This window comes from Phaethon aethereus, assembly GCF_964289735.1.
Source record: "Phaethon aethereus genome assembly, chromosome: 21".
Lineage (NCBI taxonomy): Eukaryota > Metazoa > Chordata > Aves > Phaethontiformes > Phaethontidae > Phaethon > Phaethon aethereus.
The window spans coordinates 6,662,273-6,677,494 of NC_138597.1; the positions used below are offsets into that span (position 1 = coordinate 6,662,273).

General features: G+C 42.5%; 1 protein-coding gene across 2 annotated transcripts in view; it reads right to left on the reverse strand.

Moving 5' to 3' along the window:
* Positions 1-3,842: 3,842 nt before the first annotated feature.
* DVL1 (dishevelled segment polarity protein 1) overlaps positions 3,843-15,222 on the reverse strand; it is a gene marked incomplete at its 5' end in the record, with an annotated part of 98,957 nt that continues 87,577 nt past the window's right edge. For both annotated transcript variants that reach the window (XM_082009424.1, XM_082009423.1), the window contains 4 exons: positions 3,843-5,475; positions 10,451-10,657; positions 11,182-11,349; positions 12,238-12,369. In XM_082009424.1, coding sequence (XP_081865550.1) covers positions 5,057-5,475; positions 10,451-10,657; positions 11,182-11,349; positions 12,238-12,369 — 926 coding nt within the window. In that variant the 3' untranslated portion in view covers positions 3,843-5,056. The remainder of the gene's footprint in view (positions 5,476-10,450; positions 10,658-11,181; positions 11,350-12,237; positions 12,370-15,222) is intronic.

Here is a 15,222-nt window from a genome sequence, read left to right on the forward strand (position 1 = left end):
CATAATGACGACTGCTTTGTCTCTCCCTTTGCTGCTTGATCTCTACCAGCTAAGAAGAGGGAATCTGCCTCATCAAGCTGTGGTTGTTCTTCATACACAAGCGACACAGACCTTACAGGGAGGCTGGGTGTCCTTATGTTGCATGACAAATACACTGTGGTTTAAGTCTTACCAGTTAGTCTGCAAAGTGGTGTTCTAATGATCCTAGCTTATCTCTGCTGGAGTTTGTGAGCAGAGTCCAGGAAAAGGGAATATTCACATGAAACAGCAGAATGCATTGATGGGTTCTATCAGCAGATTCATCTCCTGGGTCTGCAGGCAGGAAAACTTGTTCCAGCTCACGTCTTTGTAACAGGATGTATCCTCCAGCTGTCTTTTACTTCCACAAACTTTCGTCAGCCTTTCCTGTATACCTACTCCTGCCAAGCTGTGAGGGAGAAGCTCAATAATTAAGAGGTAGGGCAATTTATGGGGAAAGCACAACTCCTGCACCAATATATTAGTCATTAGCTCAAACCTACAGCACTTCTGATGCATGGCAGGGTCTTGTGTTTCCAGTCATATGTCATTAACCTGCACAGAAGAGTCAGGCCTCTGCATTTCAATTATTTATGACCCAGTTTAGCGGTGAACACTTACAGGGCTCTTGTCATACTTTCAACTGTAAGCACTTCTGAATTACCATTAAATCACGCCCTGCTGCCTATCTTTAGCTCCTGAACAATCTTTTCCTGTAGAGAAAAGAAAACTTCAGTGTGGCAAGGGAAAAAAACAGAATAAATTCAACCGATGTTTCATCATTCTTGAATAAAAGATAATGCAGTAGTGCAAAGAACTGAAGACATACACTGCAGTTATCACATAAAATTAAAAGCTTTTTAGTGTTTAAAATAGCATTTACACATAAGCAGCTATATATTAACTATACAGACACTTGGGTTTTCATACAATATCTACAAAAAAGAATTCAATTATGCAATAGACATTTAACAGGAACAGTGCAGTCCATGCTAGTAAGAGGTCACTCTTTGAGTAGAACCAATTCTAGAATAGGTGATAGTCTGGGTTTTCATTATTTAAAATCATGTAACTTTGTTCCTCTACTGTACATAAAATTCTTTACATGTATTTCTAATCACTGATTAGAATTAATAACTTTAAGTCAATCTTATTACAATCCATTTAAATGCAAAACAAAAACAATTACATCAACTCATGAGCTGTCAAGTCTCAAGATGGGACTGCCCACTTGAATAGAACAAAAATAATATCAAAAGTCAATGTCTGTGCATCCTTGCTTGCCATCCACTATACCTTTGCATAAAGTGTCCAGGGCACTGTTACCTTTGAAAAGTAAATTTATTACCAGGAGGTAAAAGACAGTGCTTTTAAGACTATTTGCCAAAAACCTTACTCCTCAGAGTTAACACATTGGGTGGGTACACTACCCCTACAGATACCTTTGGTATCTGTAGGTGGGTACCTCCTTTGGATAGGAGACATCATCTCAAGCTCTTTTCTCATCATTTGCTATGATCTTCCAAACATACCTGTTAGTCCTTATTAAAAGCCATTGGCAGGTATGCATGAACATTAAGTTCAGCTGCAGAGCACAGACAGATGTTGAGGGTCTCACTTCCACAATAAAAATGTCAACTGTTTAAGGCTCCTGTTGGGAGGTTGTTTCAATGCCCTAGCAAACTCATAACTTCTCACTGTAGTTAGAGGCGTAGGTCATGCATTCTAGAGCCCAGCCAGTGCCAGTTACTTGACATTAAAAGCAGAGAAAAATTTCAGGCCCTGGTGAAAGAAACAGTTCTGCAGGACTCCACCCTTTGAACTTCCTTCCACCTGGCACAGTACCTCCTGTTGTAAGTAGCTTCCTTGGCATCAGTGGCACTTCGTTCTGCAGGTAGTACTGTACCCAACGGAGAAACTCGCAGGTAGGCCCTAACGCCCCCGTGTTGAAAAGACACGTGCACATGCATTGAAAGCCAAGGATGGGATTTGGGAAATCTCCTGTCTTCATTCACTTCTGAAAATTGAGAGCTAGCAATGTTTCAGGCCTAACTTTCCATTCTCTCAAACCAGCCTCTCCACTGTCCGCTGCAAGGCGGGGAAATTAAGCTTTCGTTTTACACACAGTGGCCATTATGTATTGCACTGTTCACAGAAGGGTCATTTACATTCTCCTACTGCTCTTTGTAAACAGCAGGTTCTACATGCTATACAGTATTAACCAACTAGCACATCCGTCAGTATATTCAGAGCACTCATTATTTGCCTGAAATGGATGCCTGATCGTGGGTGAAGCTAGTTCAGGCTGGATTTAGCAGCCTGATTTTCCTCAGCAGTCGAGCGCTTTCCCACACCTTTGTTACGGACTGTCAGCCTCATTCCAGAGTTACTGACAAACACGCAAATATATAAGACAGTCATTTCAACATAGCAGCAAAGATCAGCAAGACACAGAACAGTTTCTGCCAACAGCGTAACAAGACAAAAAAACCCAGCAGGTGTGTAAACTGCAACTCTTGAAAAGACATAAGGAAATTAAACACGTTTCTTCCATGGGTGAAAGCTCAGCCCCCAGCTTTAATCCCTTTTGGAAATATCGTATTAAAATGACAGTCTTTTCCTTCAGCCCTGTAAGTTCTGCCTTACGACAAAGTGGGCCAGAAAAATCGTAATATATGAGACCAGAAAAGTTATAATTGATTTAAAAGTAGAACCACTAGTGATTGTCAGTAAAGTCACAGACTCCTTAACAATGTCTCCTGGAGACGTAGCAGAATTACAGAATTATTTTACCCTGATTTATTTCATTGCTTTAAATATCAACCTTTCAAAATGCTTTACCGAGTTTAGTTAGCATCTTTGCTGTGTTACTGGGAGGAGGAAAGGAAAAGAAAGGACACCGTTGCACAGCCAAGCTTTAGATAGTGCCGTTCTTTTGAAGCCGTCACCAATTTTGCAATCTATGCTAGCCTGTCAGATGGCTTATGACAAAAGCACCGCTTTCAGAAACGTTACGTAGCTTTTTGTGAGATTTTTTGAAAGAAAACGGCCCCACACCACTCAGCTAGTTTAGAAGCCCAGTAACTGGAGCACCTAGTCTGAGTGACACACATTTCCTAAATGCCTTCCTCCCTTTTGAAAGTGAGACTTAAGTCTCCAATTAACAGACATTTGAAAATATTACTCTGACTTTTGTAAAAGGGATGTGTTTACACACAGACCTGTAATAAGAAAAGAAGCAGTGAAAAATCTATCAGAATGAACAAGATACAAAATGGACAGCTTGAAGAGCAGTTTTTCAGGGTGACAAAGGAACATGAAACTATAGTGAGAAAGACATGTTCTCTTTTGACATTCGCATCGGATATTCACACTACCCTTAAAGCATGGAACATAACAAAAAGAAGCTTCTTACCAGTGAAGAAAATGTTTATATACAGTAAAGACTGATTTTGAAGCACCTGTCCTAAAACCTGACAGAAGCAGGTATCTCACAAAGGAGGATTTAACTGAGGCATGGCCCCATGGTCAAATGCCACTAAGTGACTGCAGCTTAACACATATTTCCCATTAAATGAGCCACCATAACAGAGTGTGGGTGTGCTCTTACCATGCCATCATTCAATACTTTAAAAAAGCGTCTTAAACATCAATGAAGGTTCCTGAACATACTTTATCAAGCATCCATAGCCTTAGAGCGAAAAATACACAGTAATGAAATCTTGGGGATCTACAACAGCAGTTGCTTAAGTCAAAGCTCCCCAGCAGGAGCCCTAGCATGGGTCTCGCTCTGTGTCAGGTATAAAGATTCATTCACTGTAACAGTTATGAACCGTTCTCAAAACACCCTCTCATCTCTCTGCTAACAGCTAGCCCCCATCTGTGTTCAGAATATGTTCCCTTGGGTAACACTACAATTGGGACTAGAAATATCCAGGTTTCTAGTTCAAAAAAACAGAAAGAAACTGTTCAGAAATTAAGAACAGAAGAAGGGGTGATCAGAATTAATAGCCATGTCCCAGTGTGAGCCAGGATTTACCTACGCCTCTGCTAGAATGGGATAAATACCCCCTTCAAAAGGGAAAAGCTGCAGCTACACTAACAGCATCGCATAGCAGCAATTGTCCTATTTCTGTAGAAACAACTTTGAAAACCTGTAAGCAAGTGTGCATTATAACCAGAAGAAACAGACACATCTGTCAGCAGGGATGTGACTGAAATGCCCAGGAACAGACTGCAGCTACAAAGTCACTGTCATGATACTAAATGAAATAACATTACAAGTTCTGCACAATGAACACATACAGTAGCAAGACTCCACCACTCCCTTGATAGAATATATCTAAAAAGAAGGAAAAAAAAAAAAAAGAAGAAAGAAAGATTTATACTCCCTAGTCAGCAGAAGAAGATAGTTACAACTTTGCCTTCTGCTAGGAGTTGGTTTGAGCCTGCTCCTTTCCAAGCACATGTTGTCTGTACGCTGGCGGGTGCCGTGTCTGCCTAGAGCGCTGACTGATGCATCCAAGAAACAGCATCACAAGGCAGTATCACAGATACTAGCCAACGGTCATTTTTTCCTTGTAAGAGAAAAAGCAGGGAAAAACAAAAGTGCTACTATGCATTATTGGAAATTTAGAAGTCACGTGAAATAATAGTCCTTGAATCAGCCAAAAAGATACACTAATTGCACTAAAGTAGGTGCCACAATTACCAAAGCTCATTAAGATGTGAATATACACCAGCCATTCACAATCAAAAATGAGAGGGGAAGAAAGGGGGAAAAAAAAAAAAAAAAGATGCCATCAATTTGCTGATATTTAACAATCCCAGGAGATTTTTTTGTTGTTTGGGGGGCGGGGTATTTTTTGTTTTGCTCTGTTGATTTTTCTGCAACACAATCGCAAACCAGGAAGGTGTGACATGCAAGACAGCCAAGTTTCTTCCATTAAGCGTTCGACAATGACCAAATTGCCCACTCACCCCCAAAACACACCCCCCCCAGAGTCCTTCCCCAAGCAGCGTCTGAAGGCACTTCCTCTCACATGATGTCGACGAAGAATTCACAAGGGTTGCCCATAGCCTTCTGGAAGGACTGCCGGCTCCCTGTCAGCTCTGGAGGAACAGAGCTCAGCTCCCTCACGGGGGGCCCTCCGGGGGGTCCGCTCGTCCCGTAGACTTTGGAGCCCAGCTTGGGGAGACTGTAGAGGGGTGGGACTCCTGGAGGCCCGTAAGAATGATGGCTGTGGTGGCTTCTCTCACTGTGGGTGGCAGAGACATGACTCCGGTGGCTGAGCTGGCTGGCAGGCCTCTCCCGACGCACGACACTGGCACCGCCCCCGCTGCGGGCAGTGTGGTCAGACTCGCTGCCGCTGCCAGCCGACTTGCGGTCCTTCTCTCTGCCAAGAGCCCTCCTGCTGCTCTCGCTGGTGCTTCGGTTCGAGCCGCTGCTTTTGCTTCCTAAAGCCCGTGAGTGAAAAGGACACACAGAAAAGCAGAATTAGCTCAGGTCCATGTCTGTCTCCCACAGCAGCTCTTACCAAAACACACAGACCCAGGTATGACCGTTGTAATGGCAACAATGATGACAAAACCAGGCCCGAACGTGCTGTTGGTGGCTTATGGAATTTAGCAATGACAGTCGGTGGAACAAAGCTGACGAGGTTGTGCCATGCACAGATACACGTAGACACCTTAGAGCTTGCACAGTGAAAGCAGCAGCTAGCCTAGAGCTACTGGCTGCAAGCCATCTGCTCTCCTGCCGCCCCACTGACTGGAGGGAGGGGAGGAGCAAAAACAAAAGGAAGAAGCGGGCATTTGGGTTTTGGCTCAAGAAAATGAGGTTCAATCTAATTGTAACTGTCTCTGCTACGTTGTCAAACGCTTTGCTATCAGCAAGAACTTTTCAAATATAAGCTCATTTGCCTCCTCTATCATCCTTGGTCACACTGGCCGTATTCACGCCCAGGACCAAAGCACCTGCCTGAGCTTAACAGATGTCCTTTTGCTGGCTTCAGTGTGTAGATTCTTTTAAAAATCATTACTACAGTGTTCTGTTGGAGAACTCTTAAAAAAAGTTATTTGTTGAACTGCTCTATGATGAATGAGTAACACGCAGGATGTTCCCAGCAGAGGCCACTAAATCAAGTCAGAAAAAACAAAGGACTGCTGCTGGCATGTAAGCTGAGTTGCTGCTACGTACAAGCTTCACCAAACTTCAGAACTGATTTTACATGAAAGTTGAAGGTCGTGCTCTGTCACCATGAGGGATAGTCTAGGATGATGTCAGGAGTTAATTAGTCTTTTTAAAAAAAACAACAAATGGACCCACAGAATTATCTCGTTAAGTTCATGCCATCGTACTGCAAGAATGTCTCCCCAAAAAGGATCCCTAGCCAGCAGAATAGGGGACTAGCTTTTCCGTCTGAATGAGCCACCAAGTCATTGTGGTAACTGAAATGGGAAAAACAGAATGACTCTCGGCTGCTCCTTTCTTGAACTACAGATGATCATGACCTTCTGTCTGCTCCAGCTGATGTTTAGAGCAGGCAAATAAAAGAGACAGGAAAACTAGACTGACCTGATGTGTATGGTGGAAAGGCTAGATTCCCCTGCAGAGTGCAAGAAAAGCTGGGGATAGATGGAAAACACAGAATACAAAATCACTGGACTTGAAGTTAGTATTCTGAGCCTGGGACTCTGAAGTGGTATTTTCTGATTGTAACCCCTCTCAGCGCTTCCCTGCTCTGGGAAAAACACTGTCCTGCTTTGTGCCTCAGATTTCTTCCATCTGTAAATGGAGATGTTAACCTGGGTTCAGCTGCCTCCACCAACTACTACAAAGATTCATTAAGGTAAGCCTTTGAAGAGGTAAGGTGCTCCCTGAGATGTCATTTCAAACGTTTCATAGCAATCTTGTAAAGACAAGTAAGACAGGAGAAAGTACTTGTTAGCAGGTTGATTGTTACAGCCTTTGCTCCAAAGAACAACATAGAGATTATCTCCAAGAAGCATCTTTGTGCGGCACTGTTCACAGCGGAAGAAAATCAACATTTTATTTTAACCTTTCCACCGCTAATATGCCTCTGCCTTTATCTCATGATGAACTCTGTTGCCACACTTCCAAACCCAGTAAACCTTACCTAAAGTCATTACTCCTCCCCATACACAACAATTCGTTGCCAGTTCCATAGCCTGTAGCTGAGTAAAGATTAGGCAGGGCAGAAAGCAAGCTGCACTGAAAGCAGCTCATCTTGAGAGGTCTTCCACAGTCAGTAGGACTGAGACTGCCTTGTGGCAATCCATCACATTGCTTCTCCAGACTTCAGTATATCTGGAGTAGCAGCTCTAGCTGATCTGCCAAGACTCCAAGAGATCAAGTGGTTAATGCAGACTTCTTATCTCAGAAGAACCTGGCCTTCTGCACCTGCACTCCAAGCTGCTTACACAGCAGAAAGAAAATAGAGAAACCATCTACCATTACAGCAGTCTGTCTAAGAATAATCAGCAGCATAGCCATTCTTCTCTAGTCATGCTGAGGTTCACTCTCTCCCTGACATGCCTTTAAATCCTGTCACAGAATAAACAGTCAGAAAGTCCTTCTAAGCCTTCAGTTTAAATGCAATCTAACAAGAGTGTCACCTTTTTGGCAGCTAGGGACTGGCCTGTCTTCGAGGCATGCAGCCCAGCCTAAAGCTGAGGTTTGAAATGCTGCTAACATGACACAACCACAGCAGTATCTGTTTCCATCTAAGGTCAACTTTAAACCTAAGTGTCATAAAATGGATTTAAAGGATCTGCATTTCAAGTGCCTAGAAAAGCTGCACTCAGCAGTGCCACAACATGTTATCAGCCTTCATTCTCTGTTACTGCTGGACACCAAACTTCCACCCCTAAAGCCACAGAGACTCCAGCTGCCTCAATACTTCATGTCATGGGAACAGAAGTTTCCACATGAATCCTCCTGGACAGGGCCAGGAGATCCTCCAGAGACAATGTATAGTGGCTCTGAAGACCCTTCTATTGTTCCTGACTGACATCCTGTGAGCTTGAACAAATCCATCCTTCCTACTTTTTTCATCTCTCCAGACGCACATCTCTCTATCCATCTGTACAACGAGCATCTACCAGAACAGGGATGTGACTTTAATCTAAACATTATGGTAACAGAGATGATGTTTTGCAAGGAGCTGGTCCTCATACCAGTGCCTTTCCCTACAGCAAACCTGCCCAAGCCCTTAAAAATAACCTAAGCCCTGGGTACCACAAGTAGGGACAGATGATATGGCTCAGATGAAATAAGCAACCTAAGTTGGAGCAGAGCCTTGAACAGAACTGCAACATCACGTAAAACTTTGCTAGATCTTCCTCCCCGTCTGTTCCTTGCCAGAACATAGTCTCAGTCTGTCGCTTGACCCAAATCTTAGGCTTTTGTCTGTAATCATCAGCAAACGCACTGCATTCATCTCAAAAACATGTAACATTCACTGGGCTCTGGAGCAGTGCTCTTGTTCACCAGATTAATTCGGTTATGATTTAACATTGCACATAAAAGAGAGACTTCACAAGAAACCCAATTCTAACACTCTATATTGAGAGTGTCCAATGCAACCTTGTGTCCCAGTACTCTTAATACCTGCTTGGACAGTGCTCAAGTGTCTTTCAGTAAATAAGCAGTGAAAGGGCACTGGTAGATAAATCCAATCCATATCAGGAGCTGGGATTATTTATTTATTTTATGAAGAGCAGTGAAGAGACTGGTGATACCATTTTCCCATCTGAGCTGACAGTGAGGTACCTGATGCCATTCCCTCTGTAGCTGCTGCAGCACAGTCACACAGGGGCCAGACAGGTTGATACGCTAATGCCACGGTACTGGACTACTGTGCACTGAGACAGGTTGAGTGTCCAAGACAATTAAAAAGAAAAAAAAAAAAAAAGAAAAAAATACAGCTATACATTTGGGTCACGAGTCTAAATGATCATGCTGTGAATTCATTATTATGGAGGCATTTGAAGCTTACCAATCCCCTAGAGTCAGCCATTCCTCTATGAATCCTTCAGTCTAATGCTTGCTCAGAACAAAACAAGGGAATAATAGTTACAAAACAAGAAACAACACAGAAGTGTAGTTTCCAAAAGAAGAACAATGAAAGCATTGAAACCCTTCAAAATTAAACACCTTGGCACCTTTCGTAAAGCTCTTTTTAGCCAGTAACACAGGTCACATGGATAAAATACCATACCTTTCCTATTCCAGCAGCAGAGATCTAATATTCTAGTGCCCACAGAACCAGCTGCCAAAAAAAAAAATCACATTCTTTCCAGCACAATCAGCTTGCAATTCTAAAACCTCTGGATACCACTGTGGACTTCCTCACAGACACTTCTTAGGTTGAGATAAGGTGGGAAGCAATAGTGCTAAAATGTTGTGGGCGAGTTCCTGTTATGAAATTCTTCTGTGCAATTTTGCAAAATCTCACTGGCTGCAGTAAACAGGAAGAAGTTACATCCACGTTACTGGATGTTCACAAAAACACAGAGAATCACCACCCTTTCTTTCTGGCAGCCTTTCCAAAAGCAAGACTCACTCTGGAAGTGATTTAAAAAAAAATAATAAATCTGTACAGCCAAAAAAAGAAATAATTTTTATTTGCTAAGGTTTAAAAATGAACCACAAAATTATCCTATGGCAGGAAAGGAGGAGGTCAGGTTTTTAATCCATGCACTATTATCTTTTTTCTCCCTGTCATATATCACAAGAAGGACTCTCCTCCCTGTGAGCAGTGTTTCAGCCCTGTAAACCTGGCTGGCCACCTCATGCTTGTCTCACACAAGCAAAGAGAGTGATCTTCCTTTTGTAGAACATTGAAGTGAAAGCCAAGAGCACCTGGGTTCTAATCCCTGTTTCATCAGCAACAATACGGTCTTATTTCTAGCAATATCAAGCGACTGCAGCCCCACTGCTGGCAATGGCTCTGACCTCTAGAAAGGGGGGGCCATAATTTATCTGTTTTAACAGGGTAGACAATTGAGTCACTAATGTTGGCCTGATTAGTATTATCTAAGCAGTAGTTTACCGTGTGGTGCTGTTGGGTAAGAAAAGTAGAGAGGCCTGTGCCACCATGGACATGACAAACATCTTGGCTCTAGTTCCCTGCTGACATTTTGCATGGGGTACAGAACTACAGCATAACTATAAACGTATTCTATTCTACTGACTCAGTTAAAACATTGCTGGCAGTTTCAATACAGAGCTGAAAGGCTAACCCACTCCATCGCATAACAAACAGTTCTGATTACGTGCAGTCACACCAAATCCATGCAGGTAGCATACAAAACCACAGGACAGGAGCACAGACAGTACGAAGGAACTCGAGCAAATGGTTACGGATAATGACAGCTGTAGAAATAAATACCAGATTAACCATCTTACCTTCACTTTGCTGGCTCCCTGCACTGCCACTACCGTAGCTAAAGCCTGGATCTTGGTATGCTGGTGGAAAGCATGGAGGGGGCAGAGGATACTGATATGGGTATCCTTGGCCTAATGGCCAGGGAGCAGCAGGATGTGGAAGTGGAGCAAGGGTATCCTGATCCGAGGCTCCGCTTGAACCATTGTTAAGGTTCAGTGCAGCCATATCTGGAAAAGAGAGAAAAGGTGAGGACTGTGTTCTTAGCTAGGAGCTGACTCCTGCATATTAATAATGGCTGAACACAGCACCTGGTGTGATGAGGGACTACAGGGACACAGCCTCCAGAGTTCACTCAAAATATCACACATGGTAGGGCAGACATCAGTATCTACCACTCAGCACCAAGGTACCTTTGCAGCATTTCCATAAGCCAAGGAGGAATCACCCCCATTTTACAGAGTGGAAACTGAGTCCGACTGACAAGCAGGAAGTCTGTGGCATCACCAGAAATAAATCCTGCTTTCTTGAGCCTCAGTGCAATGCCTTATTTGATGACTTCATCCTTCTCTTCCAAGAGTTCTAATTGCTCGGTCTAACAGGAAGTGTCAACCACTTGTCATGCAACTTCAGAATAATGGCCTGTTCTGAAATACCCGCTTCTGAAATCCTAGAAGACTCTCCTCTGTGCATCCTGTAAGCACAGAAGAGACAACACACATGGAGCTTTGCCTTTCACAGATGGGGAACTTACTGCCACAGAGGTCTCCAAAGACATAATAGCACTGCTCTGAGAAGGTGATTTTGTTCACAGTGTGCCTGAGGTAGCCATGTTTTAACATGCTGCTGGCATATTTTCTAGCCTCCCGTCGGTCTTTGAAGCCTTCCACGTGTGTGTAAAGCCAGTCAACCACATCTGCTCCTAAAATGAGAATAGGAAGAGAAGACACAGGATCATCTGAGCCAAACTGATCTTTTTTTTCATCTTTACATTATTACCTAGCCCACTAGTAGTACAGTGCCAGGTACTGAATGCAAAAATATAACAATCTTGCTGCAAAGAGCTTAAAATGTTATTTTCACAACTCAGCCTAACAGCTAAATTAGTTACCACCAAACATCAATAACGAAAACAAAAAAAAATCTTGCATTTAGCTGAACACTACATTAACAGTGACACCAAATACACATACAGAAAATTTTATAGTTACACTGTTCAACCCTTTCGGAGTTGCAGTAACAAAAATGACTAGGGATTTACAGAACAGAAGTGACTGGGAGAGCCATCTTCCTCAAGAGGCAGATGTTACATTATCAAAAGACCTGGGTTCCAGTATCTTTCTCAGCAAAAAGTAACTACAACCTAGACTGACTAAATGTTAGCACAGTCCAGGTCACAGGACAGTCAGAATCAAAGGTAGACTAGTTGTGGTAATTTTAAATGTAACTGAGATACTTCGTTAAGGTTGCATGGCTGTCTGGAACTGGAATTACAAAGACTGTTGCTCTGCTGAACTTGGGCAGATTGCTAGAGCCACAAGTAGTTACATGGAAAACCTGAGATACAACAAGCAAGGGTTAAGGACCAGCTTTGTGTAGGCATGACAAACGTGCAGTACTTTTGGCTGTCCAGGCTCAAACAAGAGCTATTAGTTACTTCCTGTCACACTTAGAGTTGTTCACAGATACCAAGTCAAGGCAATATAACAGGTTACAGACAGCAAAAAAAAAAGTTCATATAAAGATAGCTTCTTCAGCCTATTTCCAAAAGCCACTGCTTTTTTCCCCAGCATTCCTTTGATCTGCTTACCTATCACTGCATTGGAGATAGTAATTTTTAACCACATCCTGTCCCGAATTTCAAGGCCTGAGTCTGGTAGCTGCATAACCTTCACAATAGTAGCCATGTCACTCTTCACAGTTAAGGGAGATTCTTCTAATTCTAAAAGGAAGAAAGGTTACATGCTTCTTTGAAATGAACCGAGACTGAAAAGAACTTCTCAGCTCCCGATTTGGATGAAGCATTTCAAGACACAGCTTTACCAACAGATGCAAAAAAAGACACAAAGGTTCCCAAATGCACCCTCATGAATGATATAAATCATATCATTCATACTAATTCTTCAGAGATTGTGCTCAGTGCAACCAGTTTAGTCAGTGAGATGCTGAGTCCCTATGTGTCTTGACTTCACAAACCAGCGACAGATCAGCACTGCATTCCTCCAATCCACACTGCATTGAAACTTGCAGAAAAGGAAACTCAAGGAGTTCTGTGACCATTGCTTTCCATCTCAATTTGCCATGAACAACGCCTACCCACGCAATGATTCAGTGCACTGTAAACTCTCCAAGACAAGGTCTTCTGGCTTGTACTTTAACTTTTGGTTTAATTGTCAGGAATAATACCCATCTGCACGGAGAAAGATGATGACCATGTCTCAATCAACGTCCATTTGTTTTTTTTAAGATTTGGACATCAGCATAATTGGGGAAAATCAAAATCAGAAAAGAAACCTTCCATCATCAGGATAAAGGCTACAGGTTTCCTTCAAAAAAAACCTTTCCAGGATCCCAATGATGGCAACCTTACAAAGTTAACAAGTCACTTAACTCAGTATTACTTAGTCCTGCATCTTTCTTGCAGAACACTTAAAAAAACCGCTACTCCCAAATGCCTCAGCAGCTGTCATGGGTCTATTCATATTTCACACACTCTTATGGGCAGAGCTGGCTCAGCAGAGGCTTTATACTTTCCTGGTCAACTTTTATAATAAAACCAGAACAATAGGGCTGAACTGAGGTGCCTACCGTAGGAGTTTAGTTCCTTCAGAAACTCCTTCTCTACCGTACACAGAGGCAAAGGGGCATCTAATATTGCAAATCCAGTGGGGTGAATCTGAGTCCAAGAGTCTACCAGCCTTCTTGTGACAGCTGTGCAGAACTCAATCATCCTGTCTATACATAATAAGACGATATTCTTTGGATACAGCACCCTGTCCTCCTTTCTGCTCCCACCTTCTCAGCCCTAGAAAATTCATGTCGAGCATGCATGTCCTGTGTTTACAGTTCAGACCCTTCTCCATTAGGAATTCAGAAATCCTCCTCTCTTCCCTTCTCCCAGCTCCCCATATCACGCACCTTTTAAAAGCACAAGGGAACCAATTTTGTCCTTTTTCAGCAGTCCAAAATTTTGATAAAAGGAACAAACATGAAACAATGAAAACTGAAAATGCTTCTTTCCATATGTGCACTGCTAATATGCATGAAGAAGTCACAGACCATCTATGCATGCAGTTTCAAATACAAGTTTGAATAAACACTAAAATTTGCTTTTGCTTTATGTTAGTTTGGTTAGTGGCAAAAAGCAACATGTTTGGGGGGAAAAAAAACCAGCAAACTGATATTCAAATGAAGTATGTGGGGAGCAATAAATTCTATTTTCTTGGAGACCTGCGATCTGCATATCAAGAACAACAGTGGCCAAGTGATCACCAATATTTTCTAAGTCTGTAGAGATACGATGCTATAGAAGAAGTAGCTGTAGAAATACGAAAAATTCTAAGATGCATCTGAAATGCACCCACTTTGGTCTAAACTCAGTCAACTGTGGACCTGACTGCCTGACCACCTGTACAGGCATGTGCAAATCTGAGGAACAGCACAGAAAGTAACACCTTTCTGGGGAACCAGATCTACCACAAAGCTCTTTCTCAGGGCATTGGTTATTGGTTTTGAGTGGCGTTTTTTTCCTGATAGCAGATTCTGATAATAAAAGAGGTGCATGCTCCAGGAAAATGAAGTCCTATCACATGTAATACCACCACTATCCTTATTTGAGTAACGAAGTACACATTTTCCCAAACAAGAAGGCCCCAGGAAATTATGCAGTACCTCAGGCTGAATACTATTAAGCAGAAATAGTTTGAAGTCTCAATTCAAAATCCTCTGAAGTCCATGCAAGAGAAAAAGAGAACTTTCCAACAATGTCAGTGGACTGCATTTTGAAACAGCAAGACTTTCAAGAAACACTGAAACACTTGAAGTTAATCTCATGGAATGGGACAGCACTACTTTGCAGAAAGGGGTCCTGCAGTGGCAGAACAGGGGCTGGAAAAATCTACCGTTAGCAGAGCAAACGAGGAGCAGAGTTTGCACTGACTGAGGCAGCGAGTCCAACACTCGCAAACCACTCTCAGAGAATATTCTCCTGCATCAGCCAGAACACTGCTGGAGAACAAAATACTTTTTAAAGAGATTATTACTATGAAACACCTCAGTCTGCCTTGATTTGCATAGTCCTGTTTTTGAAGAAATGCACTTGAGAAAATAAAGAGCTAACAGAATAATTCCTACTGTGTGGTGGTGATTTGTATGGCCCCAAAATCTCAGCTACTTTAATCACTAGCACCGATGTGATGGTGGCTGTGCAAATGCTTCAGTATCAGAACTTCACTTTTGATCCAGAGGCTAGAGAGCAAAGGAATGCTAGTCAGAAGGAAAGCCATTATTCAGTCCATTTACATGATCCTGGCCTTGCTATAAAAACAGGGTAAAACAACAGACATTCACAATACTTAAAACATGGAACCATGAAACAGACTTGTCTAAGATGACTCCATTAATTCACTGCTTCCACTCTTATAGCCATATACTGTAGAACAGGTATTGTATTTGCTTCAAATACCAGTGACTCTAGCCTCAGAGGAACTGGAACAGAGAATCTTGCACTGGAACACGACGAGTTAGAAAGCCCCGTTTTGCATGAAGCAATTCGTTCTTTGAGATGTCAATGCAC